The sequence below is a fragment of the Rhinolophus ferrumequinum genome (genome assembly GCF_004115265.2).
Source record: "Rhinolophus ferrumequinum isolate MPI-CBG mRhiFer1 chromosome 5 unlocalized genomic scaffold, mRhiFer1_v1.p scaffold_110_arrow_ctg1, whole genome shotgun sequence".
NCBI lineage: Eukaryota > Metazoa > Chordata > Mammalia > Chiroptera > Rhinolophidae > Rhinolophus > Rhinolophus ferrumequinum.
This window is the reverse complement of record NW_022680355.1, coordinates 11,927,653-11,954,509: the sequence shown is the minus strand read 5'-3', so window position 1 is coordinate 11,954,509 and position 26,857 is coordinate 11,927,653. Positions and strand designations below refer to the sequence as shown.

Genomic DNA, 26,857 nt, shown 5'->3' with positions numbered 1-26,857 from the left:
GTTGGTGCAAAAGTAATTGTGGTTTTTGCAATTATTTTTAACCTTTTAGACCGCAATTACTTGCACACCAACCTAATACTATGGTATTTTAACACGTCTATTGCAAGAATAAATTTTTTTAATTGTAAATACCTTCTAACCAAATGGAATATGACATAACAGCATTTATTTTTATATGGGTAACTGCACCTGAATCACTATATACATGATAAAATCAAAATGAAGACAAATCAGAAATGTTTTCTTTAAAATAAAAAACTAGAACTAGAATCTGCTATCAATTGACTGCAGATTCTTAAATTTAAAAAGACCTCATCTAAGTTATCAAATAACAGGAATTATTTGAAATGACTGAAGCAAAAAAAAATATTTGGACCTAGTTTATAATTATTTTCCTTATTCTTTTCCCAATTACTGTGGTAAAAAAAAAACAACTTCAATAGAAAATCTTGCACAAAAATATACTCACAACTAAACAAAATCATGGAAGCCTCTTATTTTGAAGACTATACTTTTTAAAAGATCTAATAGATATTCATTTTCATGTAGTGCTCAGTTTATATTTTTGCATAATACTTTTATTCTCATCTCATCATTTATATGAAAATGATAATGGACATTTAACACTTATTTAAAAAAATTTTACTGAATATTTAAAAAATGTTTTGAAACACACTCAATATTTAGTTTTACTGATTTAAAAAAAAATCGTTTAACATTTAAAAAACTAATTCCTAGATTCTGTTGTTTTTCAAAATAAGTACCAAAATACTAGTACTGACATTTTGTTCTGGTGGTGCCATTACCTAACACATGTCCTTTGCATCTTTCATGTTGTTCCTTCTTCCAGAATAGTCTTTCACTCTTTAATAGCTTGATAACTACTCGTCGCACTGTGACACACAGCTCCCTTTTGTGCAGCCCTTGGACCTTGTCCCTGACGAAGACGCCCCTCCCATCCCCAGAGCACTCACGCAGGCCTCTCACCAAACACTTTCCACCTCAAAGCACAATCACCACTGACTGCGATCTCCATGAGTCAGGACCACATTTTGATTCCATATACCCACTAACGTGGCACCTGCCACACAGCAGGTGCCCAGTGAAGGTCCACTGAGTTAATGACTTGTCGTCCAATAAATAAGTCGCTTCCTCTGCTATGTTGGCAAAACTAGATTTCCAAAAAATGTGTAATGAGCCCTGGCTTGCCACCCCTCTGCCAAACCCTTCTTTTGAAGGACACTGACTACTGTGACCAATCCAAATTCAAATAATTTCCTTTCCCTTGCTCTTTTATTCCGAGTTTCCATAAACATCCAATAAAGCTAGGCCAGGAATACCAGCCAAGTGGATGAAACAGCCCCGTCCCTTTCTCATTAAATTTGTCCTCAGGTCCAATTCTGTGAAAACGTCCCTTGATATGCGCACAGTAAGTTGGCATACACCCTCTCCAAGCACCCCTGGCCCGATCCAACAGCACCCTGGCTTTACTCACCAGCCCGCACTCTAAGCACCCCTAGAGGCCTGAGGGAGGAGAGGTTAAGAGAAGACTGCAACAACTGAAGCTATGAGGTCTGCTCTTGGACTCCGCGCCTGGGCTCAGACACTAGATGTGGTGAACTCTTTGGGCAGTGCTGTGCCAACTCCCTCACCTGCCATCTGCATGCCTGAAGTGCTGTATGGCAAAAATGTAAAAATACCAGATCCATGTCCATGTAAGCGATGTGAATTTTTCATTGGTTTCTATAACAACAGCTTTATTACAACCACCCAATATCCCCAGGCAGCTAACTAGGTTATCAACTTTCCATCTCTACCTAATCCCATCCCCCGCCCCAACCCTGGCTGGCCATCTCCGCCTCCCTCTCAAGTATTTCTTTTTCTTTTGGTTACAATTTAGTAGACAATAGTAAGCTACTTTCTGCAGTTGCTCAGTAATGCACTGTATTTATTTATTTTTACCTTTGACCCTCTTCACCCATTCCCTCTCAAGTATTTCTGATCTTCAGTTCTACTTGTGGGAAACCCGAGAAGCCTATGTATTGTCACTTTGTGCGAGTCTTTTTACGGGTGATGTTGCCTCCCTGTTTAAACCGTGACCCTGTGATGACAAAGTCATACACTATGTCTTCTACAAGTGTGTGTCTCCCTGCATTTTTGAAGCAGCAATTATCACCCTGCACATTAAGTCTCATACTCTGCTTGGTGTATCACGTGAGCAGTGACAGAGCGGCTAAAAAGAGTAAGTGGAAAAACAGAGAAAGCTGGAGAAAAGTTCGAAAACAACAGGGCTGAAGGCAGGTGTCACACAGTGCTATGTCAGTTCTACAATGCCTGTTTAATTGAAACCTTGTAATAAAAGTTTAAATAATAAAATGCTTTGTTGGTTTTTTTGTTTTTGTTTTTTTGGGTTTTTTTTTTTTTTTTTTTTTTTTTTATCAAAAGAACATCTCTCACGCCCCCATCCTGGTGTATGCATGGAGCGGGGTGCAGTGGCAACTGGCTACCTACAGGGAATGGAGAAATGGCAGGTCCAACTCCGGTTGGCTTCGTCTTCCTCAAAAATGCTCTGGGAGTGAATTCAGAGTCTTGGATGAGTGAGAGCCCCACCCCACACTGGCTTTCTTCAAGTAACTGGAGTCCACAGAAGGCAATCTGTACCCTGGAGAATGCTCCTCTTGGCTTTCAGAAGACAAGGAAAAGCAGGGCTTCGTGTCTGGGCAGCACGATGTTCTCGACGGTGTGTTCCATGGAGTGCACCTGCTCAGGGGAGGCGGTCAGGAAGGCCAGGGGCCCCACGCGCTGCTTTGCACACCAGTGGCACAGGTAGCCGCCCTTGTTCTCCTTTCTGTTGCTCTGCAGGGAGGGTTAAGGAAAGGGGGAGGGGGACAATCAGAGAACGAGGACTTTTCACCAAGAAGCGCTGAATTGCTGTCAGCACTGCCAAGGGACTATGCATCCGATTCTGCTATTTTCCAGCCTTTGCGAACCTCCAAGGTAATACTTCCCACTGCACAGTCATCTCGGGTAGGCTTAACTCTATCAGATTGCCTTACAGCGGAAACCCGAATTTAAGGCAAGGGCTGAAGAGCCAAGAACAACTCAACCGGGCCCTGCAGGTAGGCAGTTCTCCTTGGAGCGTCCGTCAGCCCAAACCCCCAGGCTGTGCTGCGCACGCTGTGTCCGTACCGTCCCCTCTGACACAGGGTAGGTCCGGCCTCTCTTGTGCCTTATGGATGACAAGCCCCTGCGAAGGGTCATACAAATGTCATTTCCCCGCACCCACCGCCCGGGCAGCATGCAGCTCACATGCACTAAGAAACATGTGACTGGATGCGGTCTGCGGGCAGGGCGCTGCGCCAGGGCCACCTACGTGAGTAATGGGGAGCTTCTTCATGGTGAGCACCGTGTCCGCCGGGATGGTGTTGCTGCACTGCCCCACGCAGCAGCGGACCACTCCTGTTTTCAAAACGTTACTCGTCAGCTCGGCTTGCAAGAAGTACTCCTGAGAGGGAAAGAGTCAGAAGAGAATAATAGCAATGCTTCAGCCACATGCTACTGGGAAGCTATAGGCGAAGCAGCTGGAAACGCTCTCCAACTCCCCAAATCTTGCTGTTGAATCTACTACTGCTGACCGGCTCCCCTCCCAGACTGCAAGTTCAGTGAGATCACAAAGCTACTGTTCACAACATGCCTTCATATTCTCTAAATTATTACCCTCCTGTCCTCCCCCAGAGCCTTCCAGATCCTTATGGCCTTCCTCTCAGAGCAGAGGGTGGGCTTAGCCACTTCTGAAACAGGACGTTCCTGAACTGATTTATAAGCTGTGATAGAGGAAAAGCAGAAGTACTCCCTCGTCACACGTAAACATCTACTCATACAAATGGGCCATATATCCGGGGCTCCCTCACAGCACTGCTGTGGGCCAGCAGATGTTTCCCAAACCAGTCTCAGTAAGGCGGAAGTAGTATATTTCTCTAGATTCTGTATTCTTTTCTTTATGGTGAAAACTCATTTTCCCCATAAAATATATGAAGTAACCAACCAAGCTTCCAACTGGCTTTAAAAAGCCTATTTGACTTTTATACACAATCTGGTGGGACTCTAAAATATACAACCTCTGTGAAGAATTTGGCAATATCTATAAAAGTCACATATCCATTTATCCTTTATCCAGAAATTTAGATTCCTGGAAGGTATCCCCAAGATGCATTGGCAAGAAGAGAAAATGGCTTGTGTGTAAGATTATGCATTTTGGCATTATTATTAAAAGCAAAAGACTGGAAAGAACACAACATGCATTAGTGAGAAACTGCATAAATCATGATACGTTGACACAGTGAATACCACTCAACTGTATAAAGGAATAAGAGAGAGCTTCATGAACTGCTAAAGAGTGATTTTCATGCCTATTTCTCAGAGGCAAAGTGAGGTACAGAACATTATATAGAGAATGCTACCTTTTCTGGAAAAAGGAGAATAAAATACACATATTTGCAAAAAGAAACACTGAAGGATAAATCAAAACCTAATTTAAAATAAGCTGTCAGTGACAGAGGGTGAGAAAGTCTGAAGAGGACAGGTAGGGAATGAGACTTCTCTGAACATACCTGTTACAGGTTTGGCTTTGAAAATCATCAATGTCTTACACATTCAAAAAAAAGAATTAAATCAAATAGAAGCAAAGCAATTCCTACAGGGATAGTAAAGAAACCAACATGTCTAACTCGAATGAAATTGGTGCTCAAACCACAGAGGAAAAAGGACTTATTCGAAGTGCCTTCAGAACATGGTGCTCTGACTACACATCCTCAGTAGAATACGGAGGAATGGAGCTATTCGGAAATCTTCAATTCTATTCAGTATTCTGTTAACAGTAATATTGGTATTATTTTAAAACTTATACACAGTAGAATAGTATAAATACAATAGTGTAAATTAATAAATACTGTTAGATTTTCAGGGTAAGAGAAAAGACTCAAGTGTAAAAGAAGTGAACATCCTCTAATGTTCATCTGAATTGAATTGGAGAAATATAATCGATGAATTATAAATGTACATGGCAGACACAGTGCAACCTTACAACAACGAACGAATGAAGACAGCGTGTGCCCAAAGTGCTTTCAGTACTTACATAGTTGGTGGCGCACACTTGGTAAGAAACTGTAAGGAAAAGGAAGAAAGTGCTCATGGTAAAAGCTGGGACAGTCGTTCCTCTCAGGAGGGAGGCGAGTGCTGACCATGAGGGGCTACCTGAAGGCATCTGGGGTGGCTGGCAAATCCAGTGTCCTCACTGGATGGCTGTTCACTTATCCTAACTGCAAACTGCACATCTGTTGTATATATTTGTGTTATATTGAACAATAAAAAGTTGAAATAAAAAGTCAGGATTGGAATTACCAGTTGAAATTCTTGATTTTTCTTTCTTTTCAAAAATATAGATTTCCTAGCTCTGTCTATTAAAAAGGTGAACCATTAGCATTGCTAAAAGGGAGCTAATGTGGTATCACTGCCTTCTGATGTGAGGCAATATGAAGCAAATACCCTCCCCCCACCCCCAAATAAAGGATTCCTGCCAGAAAAGTTAAGCCTGAACCTAATGAAGTCTCTATGGCCAACTTCCAGTTATAGGAAATCCAGGGTAGACAAAAATAGAATAGGCTATACAACCACACAAGGAAGCAAATCCGGAATGTGGAACATTATGTAGGAAAAATGACTCTATTTCTGCAGAAAAAACCAGGAGCATTAAAAAGGAGGGAAGGGATCTTGACTGCTCTAAATTAAGAAGCTCAAGAGACCTAACAACCAAATGTTTAGATCCTGATTTCAATACCAACTGTAAAAAGGCATTTTTGAGATGATCATAAAAGTATGATTATGGATTGGGTAGTAGAGGTCACATGGAATTATTATAAATTTTATAAGATTGATAATGGCATTGTGGGTATGAAAAAAAGGCCCACATTTTTTTAGAGATGAGTACTCCAAATATATATAGGGGTGATTTGTATATGGTAACTTATTATTTTCTCGACCTTTGAATGTCCCAAAATTTTCCTAAGTTAAAGAAAAATTCTATTTAACCCATGTTGTGAAATGATATTACTACTCTATACCATCTCCATTAAAAGTTACCAACATGGCAATTTGGTTTTGTTATAGATTTAGCCACTAATGTAACACTATTTCCATAAGAAAACCATACTGCAGATATACTCATGATCAAAGTTTATACAAAAATTTGTTACAGGTAGAGATTATTTGTACCTAAAGGTTATTATTCTTCTCCATTTCCTGAGATTAAGAAAAGCCACACTTAATCTCTAAACCAAGGGTCAGCAAACTACAACCAGGGGGCCAAATTCAGACCAGTGCCTGTTGTAAATAAAGTTTTATTGGGACAGGACCACATTCGCTTATTAATAAATTCCTGTGGCTGTTCTCTTGCTACAACAGCAGAGCTGAGTAGATGCAACAGAGAGCCCATGGCCTGCAAAGCCTAACGTATTTCTTGTCTGGCCCTTTATAGAAAAGTTTCTAGAGCTCTGCTCTAAGTCATCTCTGGAAACACCACTGTAACCCAGCTACCACTGAGCATGCCGGCAAAGGAAAAGGCTTCGGTTCCAAGCTCTGCTGTGTGAGGTGTCGGTTCCAAGCTCTGCCATGTGAGGTGTCACACACGGTGAAGCCCACCCGAAGCAACGCTGCTTGGGAACACATGCAGCTAATTTCAAATTCCAGAAAAGTCTCAGAGAGGCTTGGAAGAAAAGTGAGATGGAGACTTGAAAGAGCAAAGTTCGGTAAAAAGGCAAGGTAACTAGTCTTATGCAAGAAGCTTTTGCTCTTCTGGCTGGTCAGAGAGTATTTATCTGTAGTTTCTCCTTTTTGAGCTCTGATATTCTCTTCCTCAAAAATGTACAAAGAAATCCTATATGCTTACTTGTTTACCTTTAAACTTTACCTAGGAATTTCTCTTGCCCACCATTATAGCTCCAGAAATGTGCTTTGCACATATTAGGCTCTCACTCAATATTTCATTATGAGTATCAGGGTTCAGTTTCATCACCACTGAACGCTGAGACTGTGAATACCATTTATTAAAACATGATCACTGCCCCATACCTCCACCCAGGCCTAAGGGCAAAGCCATTGGCAGCAATTCTCAGATTCCACAGCCCCACATATTCTCATCCACTTGAGAGAACACGCGACGTGGCACTTTGACTAAATCATCCTGCTATACAAAATCTTTTATGTTTTGGAAATACCTAAGGAAGAAAGAGTATTTATAATAACTTTTACATTTAAGTGTTAGGTTTCAGGCTTAAGTATCTCTGGTTCAGAAAAAGTAGGAACTGTTAGCTCTAATTTCTGCTCTAGTTTCCAACAGGGTTGAAAAGACTAAGTGGCTTATACTCCAGCCTGTGAGAGACAGAGGTAGTATTAGAAAGGAGAAGGTTGGCTTGCAGGGTAAAGACTGAGTGCTGACACTTCTCTGCATCTCAGCCACTGACAAGGTGAAGGCCAGATGCCTGAATATTCATTGTCCCCAGGCAAGAATATGTTCTACTGGTGGCAGCAGTAGTGGCCAGTTCAAAAGGGACCAGGCAGTGAGAGGGAGAAAGTTCAGACACAGAAGACAGTCTTGCCTTTTTTTCTTCCCCTAAAAGTGCTGAGCACTGATTGACCAGGGAAGAAATTAAGACAAACATGAACACAGTTGATATTTTAAAAAGAACGTTTGAAACTGAACGTTTGAAACTAGGAAAGAACTTAGAAAAGAAGCCACATTTTTGTTTCCTTGGTTAGGACACTTCCTGAACTAGCAGTCGGCCTCTGTGCACTCAAGAAAGAGACCCTTCTCTTCCAAGCCAAGATAGGTTGATCCCTTATTCAAATCCAGTAAAATCCAAATGTTGTTAAATTAATTTACCCCAGCCAAAGTCAAAATGTTCTCCAACGATTTGGTCATGATGAGACGCTTCTTGGCACGAGTTACTGCAACATACAGTAAATTCCATTCATCCTCAGAAAACGACTCTAAAGAAAGTAAAGAGAAAAGATGTACCAATTGAAAAGCCTGCTTACAATTTATGTTCTCATCTAAATGTTTACTACCCTTCACCACCACCCCCCCAAAAAAACCCACTCAAGATTTGCTGGCTGTGTGTGTGTGTGTGTGTGTGTGTGTGTGTGTGTGTGTGTAAGTGTACACAGAGGGTGCCAAAAAATGTATACACATTTTAAGAAAGGAAAAAAACTGTATTAAAATTGTAATACTCAATATACACCGATAACAAAAGATGAATACAAGTCATGTGTATACATTTTTTTGGCACACACACACACACACACACACACAATTATCCTATAAACACCAACTCCAAAAAAATGAACAAAACCCTAACAAGCTAGTGGCACAAAAAAAAGACTGAGGTTTAGTTCGTGCTACTACTGGGAAATCCTGGGAACCTGTTCACTGGTTATTCCACCCTGGTGATGTGCCCAAGGCATATTTCTGTTCATTCTCCCAGTTTTCCTCATGACCATCCTGTAAAACTGGTGGGGAAACTGAGGCGTACAGAGGTTAAGACACTTGGACAAACAGGGCCATGGCTAATCAAGGGTCCAGGAGTTGAACCCAAGTCTCCAAAACCCAAGTTCATCCTATTTCCTGATGCTGTCTCCATTACTCAGGCCAGTCTGGAAATGACTTAGGTTGTCACAGAAAACCAGAGAAGAAAAACACTCTACAAGTCTTTACTGCCTACCTCATGCCTCGGTTTGCTCATTTACCATACCTAGCACAATGGTAAGAACTGAATAAAGAGCAGTTAGTTGATCTGTGAATACACCAAAGGCCACTCAATTGTGTACTTTAAATGGGTGGACTGGATGCTTGTGAATTACGTACAAAAAGCTGATACCCCCCCCAATATATAGGTAAACATGCAATGACCAGCAAGGGGGAGAAAAGTATTAGACAAGCAGCTCTTCCCCAGTGTAAAGCCACTGATCTCTCTCTACAGCCATTCCTTCTCCCCACTCTATTTTAATTTATGTTCAATACAAACTCTTCCTCTCATTTTATGAGTATGTTCATCAGATATAAGGAATTTTTAGTATTTCTATTTCAGCCCACCAATGTACATACTATGCCCCAAATTATGAATCCAGGGTTAACAGAGAGCTTTTGTTTGTCTGTAAGAAAACTCCAAAATGATTTCATTCTGAGATTTAAAACCAAAACAATAGCATGATGCTTGGGGTTTTTATAAATAGCCTTGAGTATAAATGTATACAAAAGTAGACAAATGATAAAGAGTGCTTACTATTTTACCTTTTGTGATTTCTGGCCTCTTTAATAAAAATGAGAGTTAATTAAAGAAAAAACACCTTGGGGAGCAGGTAAACTGTATGTTTTAAAGCTTTTCTGAGTCTGATGGTGAAAAGCCCAAAGCTGAAGAGTTGCTGCAGGCTAAACAAGGCCACTATAAACACAGCTGCCCTACATGCAGCCCCCAGAGAGGAAGGGTCTGTAAGTTCAGTTTTTCTAAAAAAAAAAAAAAATGTAGTCTACGAATAATAAATGTAAGACTAGGTGCTGTTTTTCTTCTAGAAGACTCCTTCTAAAAGGCCACATCATCCAACAAAAAGCAAGGCTTCCAAGGGCGGCATCCCCGGTTGCCTCCTAAAGGGGTGCTCCATGCGACCGGTCCCCTTACCGACTCTGAAGTGGGGCAGCTGTGCGAGGTTGTGCCTGGCGCATGGCACTTTCACGAAATCATCCAGAACGTACACGGTATCAAATTCCAAGCCTTTGGCTTTGTGCACGGTCCCCAAAATGTACTCTGGAATAAAAATGGCACAGAGTTAGACGGAGGTTTGACAGGGACAGAAACGAGAGGAAAAAGAAAACTGACCCTTTAAACTCTAACTTCCATTTTCCTGCCTGTGTTCAGCTTTGTGGGAAAAGGGGGAAAGACGAAAATACAGTCAGAAAAAAAAATAAATAAAAAGAGAAAACTAAAAGATGAGGGAGAAAGCAGAAACTTGGTTGCAGGCGAATTAGTGCATCTTAGAAACCCCTTTCCAGAGCTCACAGAGCTCACAGACCTGTCCACAAGCTAAGCTTCACACCACGGAACAGAGGCCAGAAGAGGGGTGACTGGCTTGCCCAAAGTCACCACAACAGAGCTAGGAACAGCAAGTCCCATTCAGGCTTGGAGGTAGGACAGAAATAAAGGCCCCACAGAAGGACGCAGCTCTGCTCCCCTCTCTTAGGCAACGCCAGGAACGCAACAAAGCCGCCCACGGTCACACGTGATATTCGTGCAGGCAAGAAGCATCAGGAGACCATTTGTCCCTCCTCCTGGTGGGAAGTGAAAAACCAAGCGTTTTCCTTACCTGCAAAGTCCAAGTCTTCTATGTGGCATTTTGCTATCCTTTCCACCAGTTCTGGGATCCTGATATTATACTTTTCAACAACTGCAATCTTTGCTTCGAGCTCCTTATCCTCGGCTGCGGTCACATACCTCTTGAAGCCACTAAAGCCTTCTTTGTGCACCCATCTTCTAATAAACCTGTCTTTAATAATGAGGTTTCCTAAGGAGAATACAGATGCAGGTTAATGCGATACAGGCCACGCTGACACACAGTGGCAGCAGCCCCACGTCCTAACAACGGCGTAACAAATGGTCTTCAGGGGGGAGACCCAGGTTCTAGTCCCGACTACATCACTAACCTGCTGTGTGTTCCTGGGCAAGTCAGTGAAATGACCTGTGCTTTAGCCTCTCCGTCTCCAAACTGAGGATCAAGAGCCCTACCCCTGAGATCCTTACCTACTTCACAAGGATTTGAAACAGTGCAGTAATGAAAAGAAAAGCACTATAGAGATGTTAGAAATGATCATTTTGGGCCCATGCAGAAGTTTCAATGTGTAAAGCTGCCCAGGAAGACAGAAAGATGGTGACGGAAGACAGCCTAAGGGGCCAACGATAGAAATTTACACTCCTGAAAGAAGGATCTGGAAAAGCTATCAGTATCTCCGAAAACAGGAGGCCTTTGGGCATCACAGTCTCGATGGGAAAAGAGCACCATTCGCTCCACCCTTCTCCAGAAGAAAAGTAAGAACTCTGACTCAAAACAAGCCCATCCTTCTCCCATCCCTCGTCACTAGAGTGCTTCTGTCCACTGTACCGTGGCCAGGAGGATACTTACGTCTCTTCCGTTCTTCCTCCGGCTGAAGAAGGATCCAAATATCAATGATTCTGTCCAATCCAAATGACTTAATCCCCTGAAAAAGTTTTTTGGTGGGATTTTTGTTTTTTTGTTGTGTTTTGTTTTTGTGTTGTTTTCACAAAACAAAGTAAACCAAAGTTATAGATGGGATTCTGAAACGAGATGGTTTCTTGGAAATGGACTTCAAATGGTATCCAAAGCATAAATACTGTAAGCAGAAAACTTCATCAAGCACAAAAGCACCAGGCTATAATGCAGCTTGAAAACTCAGGATTATCAAATGCTAAGTTTTAGCTGCTACCTCAAACTTTTCCAATGTTTTAAAGATGGCAAGAACTAGCTCTGCTTAGCTTTCTTGTCACAAAAGGGCAATTTAAAACATCTACCTTCCAGGAACATAAATAGGTTGCAATGAAAAATATAATGATACCTGAACACTGTGTGTGGAGTATGAATACTTACCATTGTTTCTTTTGAGGAAAGAACTAGAAAGTGTCTAGAGGTCTAATTTATTGTATGTTTTAAAAGGTTACCACCTGGAGGAGAGGGCCTGACTGTCTCACAGATCAGTCCAGTTCTACCCAGAAGCATGTAGGGCAGGGGGTCCCCAGCATTTGCATGGCACCAGGTCCCAGTATAGAAGAAACATGACATAGGCCGCACACGCCAAGGATTTATCATCATTTTGGGAAGGGACATACAACACACTGACATAAAAGAGACCAAAATAAGACAGTATATCTTATAATTGGACACCATATGTGATCCCGTGTAAGCACACATGTTACAGGTGACGAGTGGATAGAGGGGGAAGAAAGCCACTTACTTTCTTTCATGCCCAGCATGGATGGTACTCCAAAAGTACTATTTTCTTACAATAAGGAAAATGGCTAAATTATTTTATATCCACTGGATAAAATACTGTAAAGTCATTAAAGTAGCAACATGGAAGAAAACATGCTTATGCGTTGAGTAAAAACAGCGTACTTTTTAATGTACAGTATAATTAGAATTATGTAAAAATATATGTCTATAAAGACAGACATAAATGATTAGCAAAAATGAGAATTGTATGAAATACTGAGATTCAGGCTGAATTTTTCCCCTGTAACTTGGTTATATAATCTTTACAAACAAAAGAGAGAAAAGTGAGAACATCTTTTGATGATGACTCACTCAATATATTTACTGAGTGCCTACACATAGCAGGCCCTTCAAAATGTCTTTTCATAAATGAGTAACTGCATATCTTTTAGTCATATAACTTTGCTTTGAAGACTTAAAAATGCTGTACACATCACTTAACCCTAACTTCCCCGTGAAACAGGTAAAGGAAAGGCATTATCTTAGAGATGGAGAGAAAGAGGCACACACACGTTGTGACTTGCCGCAAGCCACACAAAGTTAGTGACAGAACCAGAGCTAGAACCCAGGTGTTCACACTCTATCCGCTGCAGCCCGCCAGCATGTCCCAGCTGTGTTGTCACCTTACTGTTTCTTAAACTAATGAACATCACACATCAGAACACTCGCAGAGAGCCAGCAGCCTCGTTTGCATAGTCAAAGGAGAGAAGGGCACTTATTTTTTCAGAGAGTAGAAGAAAAGATCCTCGGTCCATACTGGGTGTGACTTTATAGGAACGTTTGGCGAGCATCACCAGCACGGCCAGGGAGAACGACTTCAGTGGCGACACAGATGGTGAAAATCGTCAAAAACCCAAATGCTTGCCTGCATAATAATCCTAATGAAATTCAACATTTGTATCGGCCGTTTCTGCGCATGAAGCAGTCAACAGAACTGTCCTCTTACCCCAATCAAATGTATCCTTGCAGGTACTTCTCCGTCGGTCACCCGTACAGCCTCGTCAAACACACTGGCATTGGTCCGGGACAACAGGGCCACCTGCCCTTTTGTATCACCTCTAATGCCACCTTTGGGGAGAGAGTACAAACTCTAGGGCAAATCCAAATAAAAAGGAAAACTAATGTTTTGTAACAAATGAGAGTAACTGAAAGCCTTACTCTGATGGTTTCCTCCAACCAAAGTCTTTTTCCTTACTCTCTTGCAGACATCCAAGATAGTAGCTCCCACATAAGCTATTTCCACACCAAATCTAAAACTCTGTTGGAAAACAACAAAACAAAAGGAGTTAACGACCTTTCCCTGAAGTATGTTGGCACATTTCTATCACTGCCAAGTCCTGGCCTTGTCAACCCCAACCGATCACTCCTGATTCGCCCTACCTGGAAAGGGGATTTGGAAATTCCCTATGTAAACCCACTCGTACTGAACAGGAGCTCGACAATCAAAGAATCACTGACTTTATTTCTAACTTTTCAGAATAGTATTTTTCTATCCTGAAACCTTCAAGTTACCTATTTTTCTTTACCCTTTACCCCCAAATCCAAATCTCAACAACTCACCCGCCATGTTTTCTATACCATTTTTGTTACCACTGCTGCCAGCTCAGCTCAGAAACCCAAACTTCATACCTCCCCTACTTGGTCTCTTTCCCTCGTCTTCTCCCACTGCCAAACGCCCCACCTCACCTCTGTCAGATCAATCTTGCCCTCACACTTGGCTCAAACCATGCCCTTTCTACAAAAAGGAAGAGCAACACACAAAGAAAAAGGTGATACATACACTTTCAAGATTCCTCACAGCCTGGTCATCCTACTTCTCTTTATTCCCAAAATTAATAGCAAACTTTTCTTTTAAGCAAATCCATTTTTTTTTTCCAAATCAAATCTAACGCATACGAATTGTACAAAAGATTAAGGGAAGGGAGGGAGGGTTTCTTTCCTTGCCTTTGTGACTCCCTCAACGTTCATTTAAAATCTCTGCCCTACATAACCAACCACAAGTATAATCATCAGTTCCTGAGTGTTTCCTGCGCTTTCCCTGCCTTGGTTCATAGCAAAACAATTTCCTACCCTTCAAAACTTGGCTTATCACCGACTTACTTGACACTGCAGCGGGAATGACACCATTCTTCCCTAAACTCATGATATTTGTTGCCTTTTCCATGCATTTCTAACTTAGGTAATAAAGTATTATATGCTTTGGTGAACATCAATAATACAGCCTAAAGAAAACAAGGTTTTTGACAAATAGTACTTTGTCGCTACAGATCTATTCTGAGTGAACCACAACCCAAATTATAAAATAAATATCTGTGAGCCCATACTGATATACAAATAAAGAAATCATTGAATAAATGGGAGAGAAGACATAAATCTCCTTTGCAGAATAATTCCAAGGAATTGACACAGATACTCCAACACTCCTTGGGTGAGGGCTGAGTAGAGTCCCTTTCTTCCAAACATATAGTATGGGAAGGGCAGGGGGCAGGGAGAGTAGCTTCACAGTAGAGAAACATGGCAAACACTACATTAGCCAGCTGATCAAGGTCACGTCAACAGTCATAACTCATGTGCCCTTGAGATTATGTGATGAAAATAATAGCATGTGCCCCAGATATTGTGACAATTTTCCTTCGGAGATCTTCCTCCCCCAAACCTGTAACATCCATTTGATTGTGAGAAAAACATCAGACAAATTCCAGCACAGGGGCATTCTACAAAACATCCCACCAGTACTCTTCAAAGCTGTCAAGATCATCAAAAACAAGGAAAGTCAGAGAAACTGTCACAGCCAACAGGAGCCTAAAAAGACATGACAACGACATGTAATATGGTAACCCTAATAAGATCTTGGAACAGAAAAGGACCTTAGGTAAAAACTAAGGATATGTGAACACACTATGGACTTTATAATAATGTGTCAGTAGCAGTTCATTAATTGTGCCAAATGCAGCACACTAAATAACAGGGGAAACAGAATGCATAGCATGTGGGAACTATTTTCTCAATTTTTTTACTACTATTTTCTCAATTTTCCTGTAAATCTGAAACTGAAAAAACATCTGTTAAAAAAATTACTCTTGAGTTGACGCAACCCTGAATCATTATGACATACAAGACGAACTCAAGGGAATAAAGTCACAGAGTAGGCTACAGGACTTTCTGTAACAGAACAAAACAGTTCAGACTACCCTTCAATACGGTGGCCACATCTCAGATCCTCTAACCAGAAGTGAATCTCTTAAAAGCAATGGTTCTCGCACCTCTAAATCTCAGGACTCTTCACACTACTAAAAATTGCTGAGGCCCCAATGGAGCTTTTATTTATGTGAGCTGTAGCTATCTCTATTTATCATACTAGAAACTTTAATTTACATTTAAATTACATTTAAAATTTACATTTAAAAGTAACAATAATAAGTAACAATAATAAGCCCATTGCATAACATAAAAAACATTTTTTTTAAACTATATTATCCAAAACAAAAAAAGTTTAGCAACAAGAGTAGCCCTGTTTTCCGTTTTTTGCGCATCTCTTTGATGCCCTGCTTAATAGAGGACAGCTGGATTCTCAGTTCCGCCTGCATGTAGTCCATGGTGATGAGCTGTTTTGGCTAAAATAGGTGTAGAAAGCTCAGCCTTCCACACATGCGAACTGAAAAGGAGCGGGCCATTTCACAGCCTTTTCGGGCAATCAAGGACACCATGAGTTCTCATGCTCATAGTGGCAGGCTCAAGTTTTTCAAATTTTGATTACACATAAAATCAAGAATTTTATCTTTGGCAACAAACACTGGTCGGTTGTTGTCACAGCTCATGTCATTCATTTTTGGGAAAATGCCAAAAACTCAAGTCTGAATAACCCGAGTTGATCTGTTAGTAGTTCTTTCGATGACAAACGGTACTAGAAGAAAAAAGCTACCAGTGTAGCTCACAATACAATCACAAAAGTGCTCTTCATCTGACATCCAAGAGACTTCGGTACGCAGACGGATTTTATTCGTACTTCCCATCTCATCACCCAGAGGCATACTCAAGGGACAGCCGTTTATCTAATTAATCATTTTTGCCGTGTCACCTACATTCTTCAGTGACCTATTTTTGTTTTTTGTTTTTGAACTCTAAGAGTGCGTTGCAGTAAAGAACACAATCCCTGCCCTGGCTCATGGGAAGGCACTAGCAGTTTTACCCATCAGTGCTCTGCATCATCAGAGCACAAGTCAACCCAGTGAAAAAGGGAAACAACTATGAAAAACATTTTGACTTTGTAGATCCTCTGAGAATCACTGCTTAGAAGCAAGGGTTGGCTGCTACTGTCAGCCGGACAAGAAACCTTGCCCAGGGCCTGGCACGTAGTAATCACTGAAAAACGAGGGTGGGGAAACAGTGCTTGCTTAGATGCTTCTAGAATGCTGGAAGCAAGGGGATGTCTTACCTGCGTGAGATAGAACACGTGCGTGTGAGGGACTGTGAAGAGAGCGTTGACCGCACCACGGAAGGTATAGATTTGCTGGTGGGGGTCCCCCACAAAGATCTTCCCACATGGCTGAGACAGAACTATATTCATGATAGCTGCAACCAAAGAGGGAAAGTCAGAGCTCCAAGAGAACACCAACCCACGTCACGAAAAGAAACCAAATTTCAGAGAAAGAGATGAAAACGCTTTCGTGAAACTAAGCCAGGGCACACTAGACAGCAGTTGTCTTTTCCTACCAGAGAGGCACACTCAATGCAAAGAAACGATTTGATGATGAATAAGAGACAGTTTCTAGTCCTAGGAATGTACATTATTTTTAGTCCTGGGCAGATTATTGTGTACAAGAAACCACACAGGCAAATATAGAATGAGGCCAATTGTCTTTGTTCGCTGATATTGTAACTTAGGGCCCCAAAATGACCTACAAAGGCACACCATCTATCTTCTGTTAGTCGTGTGAAACATATACGATATAAACTGTTCACTCTAAACTGACTACCTTTTCCCTCTCAGCTAAGTCTAGGTCCCAATCATCTGATGAGCTACGCTTAGTCAACATTTTAAGAATACCCAAGCAAAACACTTAGAGGAAAATTAATCTGCTTTGTTGGGGGCTGGGGGGAGGACAAGTATTGAAATCCAAAGTCAACTAATGATGGATTTCTGAATGACTGAACATCATGTGCTCCTCTTCTTTATGACAAACGAGAATAAGCGACTGATGTCACACGCACAGCGTTCCCCGTAACCCCAACCCCGTTTCTGTGTGTCTGCGACCGCTGAGGCCCTGAGCAGTTCATCACCTGGGGTGCAGTCCTGCGCCTCATCCACAAAGATGGCGTCAAAAGCGTCAAGCAAAGGCTTGCTCAGCTGCCAGAGTTTCAAATAGCCTAAAAGAAGGGAGAAGCTAGACTGAGAACTCGTGACTACAGTTACGTTTAACAGACACCAATATTTGTGAGCTTGCATACCATCGTGAGTCATTTGGTAAGCCTCTTCTTTGCATTCCCGAAGCTTCCGCATGTTGTCCCAAAGTCGGCTTGCTTCAAGGACACTGTTCTAGAAAACAAGTAATTGATAACTCATAGTTTAAGACCCTGGAAGAACCAGCATCCTGAAATCACCTTCTCGTTTCCATCTAGAGGTCAGAGTAGAGACACCATCCCAGCTCGGGGAGTGTAGTCACTTCCTCAAGCTCCCTCCTGCTCCACGACAGCCTTTTAGTAATGGCCTAAGCCCAGTGACAGAACACTGCTCAGAGAGCACAACATCTGATGGACCAGAAAGACTGGATTATTTCTCTAGATTTACGACTGACAGTTAATTCATAAAAAGAATGGCAAACGATTGAAAAAACTTGATAAAAACAAGAAAAGGGATTCCCAATCTTTACATTCGTCCAGCAGCCCCAGTGACAAGCTCCTGTAAACCCTGGGCAGGTGCCTCATATGTTAAATGGGTGGACGAGTGTGAGGATTAAGTGAAATGTCTATGACTGTTCTTCACAGAAAACACTTCACAATTAACAGCTGTCAAGACGGGCCTACAGTCTTCCCGTCCACCTGCATTTTCTGCCAGCAGTTCTGAAGAAATGAAAGGCGTATTTAATACTGTACCATGTCGACGCTTCTCTTTCCTCCCCGTCCCCAACACTTAAAGATGTTTAGATACTCACCAGTTTCTCACTCTGCTCAACCATCACTCTCTGTCCTTGGTTGTCCTTACACCAAATAGGCACGTGATCAATAGTCAGCTCTTCGTCAGCCGAGGCAAAGAAGTTTTCCAAAGTCTTACACACTAGTTTGGCCCTTATGAAGCCACCTTTCCCTTCAGCGAGGACAGAATTGACCATAAAGGGTGTTAACTTGAAGAGATTCAATTTCTTCTTTGATTGGTACCTGCAATGCACAGCCCAAATGAACAGTATTGGGCTTTACTGGCAATGCCAATAAAGTGGCCCCCCGCTCCCAACCCTCTTGTCTCTGATGACACCACAAGGTCACTCTCGGTGTCACATATACGTCAGGGGAAAAAAAAGAAAGCCAGAGAAGTTGAGCTAGGTCCATGTATGATTTGAAATGGCTTCATTAGGCTTTCAGGAATTCACATATATTAACCTAGAAGATGAAGTGGCTCATGGCAGATACTGCTATTCCAAAGTGTGGACCAGACTTCAAGAGGCCCTTGGGGTGGGGGAGTGGACACTCGAAGTGCCTTGAAGCCTTCGCGTCCGAGGGAACGCTGGTTCAGAGGCCCCAGGAGACCTGGGCCAAGATCACCTCAGCTTAGGCTCTTCCCTCTCGCCTCCTTCCAAGGAAAGCCTAACACTAATTAATCAGATTGCTGATATCCTGAACTTTAAACAGGTCATTTTGACTTTCTGTGCCTCAATTCCAGAGAAAGGAGAATGCCCCCCTCAGTAAGATATTATTAACTTGTAAACAATATATTTTTAGGGGATAAAAGTGCAAACCACTAAATCTATCGTTATAGTTCCTGCCTATCAGTGGAGGTAAAAGCATTACATTTTCTTAGTGTCACTGTGGTGTAAGGTCATATGTGGTCATGGTGACTGCAACATAAATAACAGTAATTAGACATAACAATGACGGTGGCAACGCAATGCTCACTTCCGCCCGACGTGTCCATAGGCCATGGAATGAAAGGTTTTGCAGATGACATTGCTGGGGAAGACTAGCTCAGCCTGCTTTGCGATGCTCTTGTTGAATGTCACATACAGAAACCTGCTCCCAGACCACTTCTCAGCGTACTTGACCAGGGTAGAGGTCTTCCCGGTGCCTGGGGAAGCCAAGAGGAAAGGAGGTGACCCTCTAACCAGGAAATCCTGTTCCAAAGGATGCCCTAATCAGGTCTTATCCACGCCTATCTTGCCTCTTGCTTGAGACCAGACAGTGTCCACTTTTTCAGTAAGATAAAAACTAACAATGGCGTAGTGAAAAGAGGAGCAGATTCTAAGCCAGATTAACCTGTGTTGGGATCGTGGCTCGGTCAGCTTCTAGCTGAGGAGCGAAGGGCAAGCCACTTGACCTCAATGAACTTCAGTTTTTCTCCTCAGCCACGAGTGGGAACGCTGACCTTACAGAGTCTTGCTGGATAAAGATAATCATCAAGGTACCCGAAGAACTCACTACAAGGTAGCTACTGCTGGCCTGGGAGTCACTAATGCTTCCACGGCAAGAGCATACAAACGAGATTCATTCTGAACGCTCTTGTCAGCCCTGCCTCGCCACCATTAAGTCAACTATTCAATTACGCAACTGTCACTCATTTAACAAATATGTACTGAGCACTTACTACACGTGCAGTAAGCACTGGAAGTATATTAAAAGACAGAAAGCAAGGCTCCTGCATTACAATCTAGCTGGAAATATACCAACACAGTTGAAACAATTAGAACAAAATGAGAGTATAATGGTAACCCAGTAGAGTGAAAAAGAATATGGATTTGGAGACTAAAAAAATCACACCTGCCAAAGAAGAAAAAAATAGTACCTCTTTCCCCACTTGAGCTGTTTTGAAAATTAATGACCCAGTGTGGAAATAGTGATAAAATGCATATGTTGGCTATGCTTACTGTACAATCAGGTACCAAATAGTTAATGTGGATGATTAGTTATAGGTATGAATTCGGAGATCATGTAGGATTCAAATCTCTGAAGAAGCCTCCATCAAGAAGAAAGAGAAATGATGGGAGTCCACATGGCAGGACAAAGAAAGAGAGGGAGTGGGAGGAAAAAGAGAAAGAGGGGGTGTATTTTTGGAGAGAAACAGATCCAGCTTTGAATTCTACCTCCCTCACTTATTTGCTTATTTTACCTGGGGCAAGTCATTTTAATTTCTCTGAGCTCCAAGTCTTTACCTACCAAATAGAGGTAACTAAGCCACCTTACAGAACGTTGTTAGGATTAGCCCAGCACCGGGCGCATGGCAGGCATTTAAGAAATGGTTGTTGTTTTGGGCAGGATATTTAGGCAGAAAAGAAGTGGGAAGGAATTCCAGGTCAAGAAAACCACATGAGCAAAGGTTCAGACAAAAGAATAACTAAGTCCTTTAGGAGACTGTAAGGACAATCAATTGACCAAGGCAGGAGAACAGCAGACAATGCATTCAGGGATGTAGTTAGAACCAAATGGTGGAAGGGCCTTCTAGAACTTCACCCGACAGAAATCCGGAATTACCGAAACTCTCCAAGCAGGAGATTACCACGGCCTGCCAGTCTGTAAGCAGTGACTGAGCGTATACGATGATAAATGACGGGCGGGATTGATCCTAGTGGGATCTACTCCACAAACTAATTCCTATGAACTATTTGTCTCACCAGGAACTCCAGCATGGATGCTCCCTGGAGTGCTAAGAAAAAGCAGGTATTACTTGGCAGCTGCTTTTTAGATTATTTCATTGCAGTAGTTCGCTAACAGATCAAGTTAAAGATACTCTGGCAGGGAGCAGGGAAGGGGGATGTAGTGATAAGAGGTATGAACCTGACTCTCTATTCCGGTACTGGCGAACCCCCTTACCTGCAAATGCCATAATTTTTACCACCTGGAGAGGTTCCATCTTATGGCTCAGAATCAGCTGTTGTTCATGTGTAAGCTGAATCGTTTTCTTGCTATAATCATTACAGAAGAGAAATTAGAAAAATACAAAGGAACTGAAAGACCAGGTGATGACCATCAAAAACCAAACAGGCAAGTCAGATAAACAAAATTTTACCAAAAAAAGGGCCTCCCTTTAGGGTGATAAAAATGTTCTAAAACTAGATTATGACACTGGTTGCACACTCTCAGTAAATTTACTAAAAATCATTGAATCATGCAATTAAAATGGGTGAATTTTATGTAATGAATTTATACTTCAATAAAGTTGTTAAAACACCTCTCCTCCTTAAGCATGAGAAAGAGTCAAAAATGGAAAACACACACACACACACATACACACACACATACACACCCGCTACACACACGTACATACCCTGGCCAAATCGATGGTTCCTCTTTAACTTCTGTAGCCTGAGTATATGAATTCTCCTGAAGATACAGGCAATAGAAAATGTTGTAGTGAATCCTAACAAGGAAAAAGCAGATTGAGAGAGTTTCAAAGTAAATCACAACCTGTATCTTATTTTTCCTTAGATGTATTTAGATTCTTACCATTTCTACAAAGAAAACAGTATTGTATGAAAAAAAGGAAAGAATTTAAATATACCTAGAGCTGACCAAAGCCCTCTGAGAGAGTACGGTTCTGGGAAAGACGCCTGGCTCCAGTGTGCAAGAGCAAAAGGAGCGAGACCAGGACGTGCTCTTTGGGGAACAAGGCACTAGCTGAGACCTTAAGAGACAGATTATCACAAAAGCAGTAAGAATCAGTTAAATACAAGCATAAATTCTGCTCCTAGTGGTGAGATTCTTGTTCAACATCAATGTAACCTCATCTTAGTTTTCTGAGCCCCCATGAAGCAGTTGCTCTGCTCCCTGCTTCTTGTAAGGTTATACTGGCTTAAAAGCATGAAGAATATTCCACCTTTTATGGTCCCAAAGGAAGGGTGCTGCATAGGTAACAAGATATAATTACTAGGGATTAGAAAACAAAATAGCCTCCAACTCACCAAGAGGTGCTAAAGACGACAGTGCACTCAACAGAGACCCTGGATAAAGCCAAACACATCCCACCACTAGCCACTCCAAGCCTCTCCAGGTTCACTGAATCCAAACTCATCTCCCTCCATCACCAATCGCCCACCACTGGTATATTACTCCCCATCCCTAGAGTGAGAAGAGGTGAGCTCGAAGCATCAATCTTTCTGAGGCAACAAATACCTTTAATAATGTAACATTTCAGTCTCTGGTCATATTCAGATTATCTCAGAGGTAAAGCAGGAAAAAATACATAAACACAACAAAACTCGTCATGTCATCCCTCCCACTCCTCATCTGTGTCCTTGCAAACATGCAGGTAATATGTAGGTTCATATTTGCACTTAGGACATTACCCATCGTTTGTGTATGTCTTGTCTGAGTTATGTCATACAGGTCCTTGCCCCACGCCTCTATGCCATGGAGTAGAATACAACATAAACTGTATTTAATGAATTGAAACATATCTCAGAAACACAGAAAATACTGGACATTTCTGGAGAATAAACGTTCCGCCCTCGAACCTCACCACGGATGACTAGGCCCCAGCTCACTGGTGCCACCAGCCAAGTTCCTCCTGGGGCTCCCTCACTGCAGAAAAGAAAATCCTCTCCGGGACTTCTGCTTTGTAAGATCTGCTGCATTACCACACGGCCTGTCTCTAGATCAGGGCTCGGGGCCTTCTGGTAGCTGCCCTGGATTCCATTCCAAATTTTTACACGGCCCACAACAGCTTCCTTCATCTGGTCACTGTCGACCTCTCATAATCGTACGCCAGTCTCCGTCTTACTCATTATGTGCTTGCCACTGGACTTCTTCTGTTCCTTGTATACACGAAATTTATTCCCTCAATTCATTGGGCCCTTACGTGATCTGTGCCTTCTGCTAAAACTTTAGCTCTGCCCCCAAATTTAAAACAGCCTGCTATTCCCCGTGTCCCGGTTTCAATCCCAACGGTACTTCCTCAGGAGTCCCTTTTTCTCACCCCATCTAAACTAGTGCTCCCCAATACATCCTTTGCCCGTCACCCTGCTCTTTTTCTTTGCAGCACTAATCACTTGCTAAAATGTTGTTTACCACATTTACTTATGATGTGTGTCTCTCCTCACCAGAACACACAGACCACGGGAGCAAGAATGTTGTCCAGCTCTTTCACGGTGGCATTGCTAGTGCCTGGAAAGGTGGGAGGTGCTCAAAGTGTTGCTTAATGTACACATCCCTCTCAAAGCTGGCCTGTATCATGAAGGTCACTCTGAATTAGCAACCCACATGCTACAGCCTTTTCACGCTAAGACGATAAACAGACAAGACTTAACCACAATTTTTACATCCTATCCCAAAAAAGTGAGAAATGGAGGAACCAAATCCTAATGTTGTCCTAGGAAAATGTAGCCACATATGACTGAAGAAATCTTCCCTTTGAGATTCAACAGCTGTGAAACTAAGTGCCTCGGTGATTAATTTTACAGTTGCAGGGCACTTTATTTTTGCAGAGCACTTGTACTATGTCACTACACTGAAATCTCACAATGCCGTCATTGCACAGACAATGAGTTTTACTGCTCGCCCAGTGATAAAGCGGGAAGTGGCAGGGCTGGGACTTGTGGCAAGTCCAGGACCTTTCGCTCCATCAGCATCTCCGCTCTTCCTCTCACCGCCTTACCGATTGCTGATGTTAATCCCCTTCTCCCTCATGGCATAGAGAAGCACAGCGATGCAGTATAAGGTCTCCGTGATGTCCGGCATGGTCACGGTGGAGCCAGGTCTCCTGAGGCAGAAGAGGAGCTGCTGGATATCATTCACACTGCTGGAGAGCAGGACAATGGCTGCTACCAAAGCCCACACGTTGACACCCTGGAGGGAGGTGGACCAGGGAAGGGAGGAAAGACCGAGAAACACAGGGCACGATGAGTCAAAACCATATCAGACAACCAGTGAAGAAACTCAAGTTTGGGGTTCAGGTGCCATCTACAGATTGGGAAACCTTTTCTTTTGCCTTGGACTCCTTTCTTTTAATCACTTGTGGGTTTGATTCTTAATTTTCTTTAATTAAATAATGTTTATAAAGTATTTAACATAGAACCTTGCACAGACAAGACTCTCACATCCCCACCCCTCCTCTCCAGGTCAGTGTGAGCTCTCTGGTCTACACATACTCAACAGCGTCAAACAGGGTCGTTACTAAGTGGGCGCCTATGTGGGAGGCATACAAGACACGGGGTACGAAGGAAGACGGTAATCTTCGGTGGAGGGGGAATCAATACTGACCATTCTCTGGCATTAAGATGTTAATTTACTATTTACTTTGGTACTATTACTTAATAATTATTAAATATTAAGTTAAATACACATGACATAAATTATTTTTATAATAAATTTGTTATTATGAATACAATATGCTCCACTTAGTCATGTCACAGAAAATGTTCACTAACGTGGAAATAAACAATAATGGACATGTATGTATCTGTATTACTCTTAACTTTACTACAAGTCTCCTTATTAAAAAATGCATTCCAAGAAAGGAAGTTTCCATGCACCTCTCAGTACAAGCATCCTGTGAAAGGAAACTCACTCCACCACCATCAACAATCATTCCACTGAAGACACAGAGAAATGGACATGGCTGGATTTCTAACCCTCTACTGGTTGCAGATTTTCAACCTTCTTCAGGCTGAGGTTGCATGTAGCTTCCAAAAGAAAATCTGAAAATCCCTGATCTAAACAAGGAGCCACAAGTCAGGAAACTGAGGACTACTTATAGCTTCTCATTAACTCATTGTGCACTGTAGCAAGACCCATCATTTCTCTGGTCCTCACATAACCCACACTGTTGACAATGGAATCGGCTGCCTTGTACAGAAATCCTTATGAATCAAAGTGTTCTGAGGTTACAAGACCATCTCTGTTGAGGATTCCTAAGCAGAATGGGAAATTGGACTAAACGCTTTTGAAATTCTTTCCAAATTTAAGAATCTACAGCAATGTGGCCTTCTCCTTCTCTAACGGGGCCTATAACACGATTAAGGCTTCAAAACAGAGGTTAAAGAAAGATTTCGAAAATAAACCTAAAATAACCTTCAGCCGAATTTAATCACCAATTCACTTTCTTCCAATGAGAAAAGGTGTCCCCTTCCCCAATAATTCCCCACGGCCCCTTCACGCACCACAGCGGCAACGTAGAGGTCAGGGAGGTGTTGCCGCAGGCAGGCCTCCGCCTCCGGAAGGAGGAGGTGATCCCTCAGACTGCACAGTGCCCTCGCAGGATCCACGCTGGGGGAGCATTTAGTGGTGGCTGTATAGCTGGAAGACATTCACGGCAGAGACCATGAGAAAAACCATAGTAAGTGATGATATACGGGAAAGGACTTTAGAAACTGTCTTCCTCGGAGGAAGAGCAACTCACCGGATGAGGTTCAGCACACACAAGTCGGACTCCTTCTCTATGCCGTTATCCAGCAGGATACCATCCACTTTGCTCACAGCTTGCTCTTCATTCATCAGGTACTGATGATACAGCTTCTTCCAAGGAATGAACTGTGTGGTTTACAAAATCCAAAATAACATGCAGGCAATGGCTATTAGAGAGCAGGTTAGGCCATAAACATATAGATAACCTTCTACCAATTGAAAAGCAATTTTTATAGTTCACAATCAAAAGGTTGGTAAATAGGGTAGAAACAGTTCACAAACTTTGGTTGGAAACTAGGAGAACTGGGTCTTGGTTTTGGTTTGTACACTAACTTGTGATGGAATCTGGGAAAAGCTAATGTTTCCATTTCCCAAATGAAATACCAGGACACAATGGCTCAGCGTTTCAATGAGGATTAAATAATATGAAAGCTGTGGCTATACTAACATCAGACAAAACAGACTTTAAGTCAAAAACTATTATAAGAGGCAAAGGAGGAGATTATATAATGATAAAAGGGTCAATTCACCAGGAAGATATAACTATTATAAATATATATGTACCAACAACAAAGTTCCTAAATCTAGGAAGAAAACATCGACAAAATTGAAAGGAGAAATATTGCTCTAGGAGATGTAACAACAATAGGAGACTTCATAACAGCAATATAGTAGCAATAGGAGACTTCAATACTCCACTTTCAAGAATGGATAGAACAACCAGACAGAAGAGCAATTAGGAAACTGGGAGTTTAAGCAACACTAGGTCAACTGGACCTTATAGACATATACAGAACAGTCTACCCAACAACAGCCGAGTATACAGTCTTCCTAAGAGGACACTGAACATTTTGCAAATAGATGACATACTAGGCCACAAAACAGGTCTTAAGAAATTTTAAAGGACTGAAATTATAGAAAGTACCTTTTTCAATCCCTGTGGAATGAAACTAGAAATCAGTAGCAGAAAGAAAACTAGAAAACCCACAAATATGAGGAAATTAAATAACGCACTCTTGAAATAATCAATGGGTCAAAAAAAAAGAAATCACAGAGAAATTAGAAAGAACCTTGAAACTCATGCAAACTAAAACACAGCACACCAAAACTTATTGGATGCAATGAAAACAGTGCTAAGAGAGAAATTTATAGCTAGAAACACTTACATTAAAAAAGAAGATCACAAATCAACAATCTAATTAGACAC

General features: G+C 41.9%; 1 protein-coding gene across 5 annotated transcripts in view; it reads right to left on the bottom strand.

Annotated features, from left to right (window-relative positions):
• Positions 1-2,319: 2,319 nt before the first annotated feature.
• FBH1 (F-box DNA helicase 1) overlaps positions 2,320-26,857 on the bottom strand; it is a 38,180-nt gene continuing 13,642 nt past the window's right edge. For all 5 annotated transcript variants that reach the window (XM_033100818.1, XM_033100816.1, XM_033100815.1 and 2 more), the window contains 18 exons: positions 25,646-25,776; positions 25,407-25,542; positions 23,903-24,093; positions 21,578-21,670; positions 21,124-21,215; positions 19,216-19,384; positions 18,261-18,483; positions 17,557-17,644; positions 17,389-17,475; positions 16,544-16,680; positions 13,267-13,366; positions 13,055-13,176; positions 11,224-11,299; positions 10,411-10,608; positions 9,729-9,854; positions 7,937-8,043; positions 3,374-3,505; positions 2,320-2,856 (listed from right to left, as the gene is read on the bottom strand). In XM_033100818.1, coding sequence (XP_032956709.1) covers positions 2,686-2,856; positions 3,374-3,505; positions 7,937-8,043; positions 9,729-9,854; positions 10,411-10,608; positions 11,224-11,299; positions 13,055-13,176; positions 13,267-13,366; positions 16,544-16,680; positions 17,389-17,475; positions 17,557-17,644; positions 18,261-18,483; positions 19,216-19,384; positions 21,124-21,215; positions 21,578-21,670; positions 23,903-24,093; positions 25,407-25,542; positions 25,646-25,776 — 2,379 coding nt within the window. In that variant the 3' untranslated portion in view covers positions 2,320-2,685. The remainder of the gene's footprint in view (positions 2,857-3,373; positions 3,506-7,936; positions 8,044-9,728; positions 9,855-10,410; positions 10,609-11,223; positions 11,300-13,054; positions 13,177-13,266; positions 13,367-16,543; positions 16,681-17,388; positions 17,476-17,556; positions 17,645-18,260; positions 18,484-19,215; positions 19,385-21,123; positions 21,216-21,577; positions 21,671-23,902; positions 24,094-25,406; positions 25,543-25,645; positions 25,777-26,857) is intronic.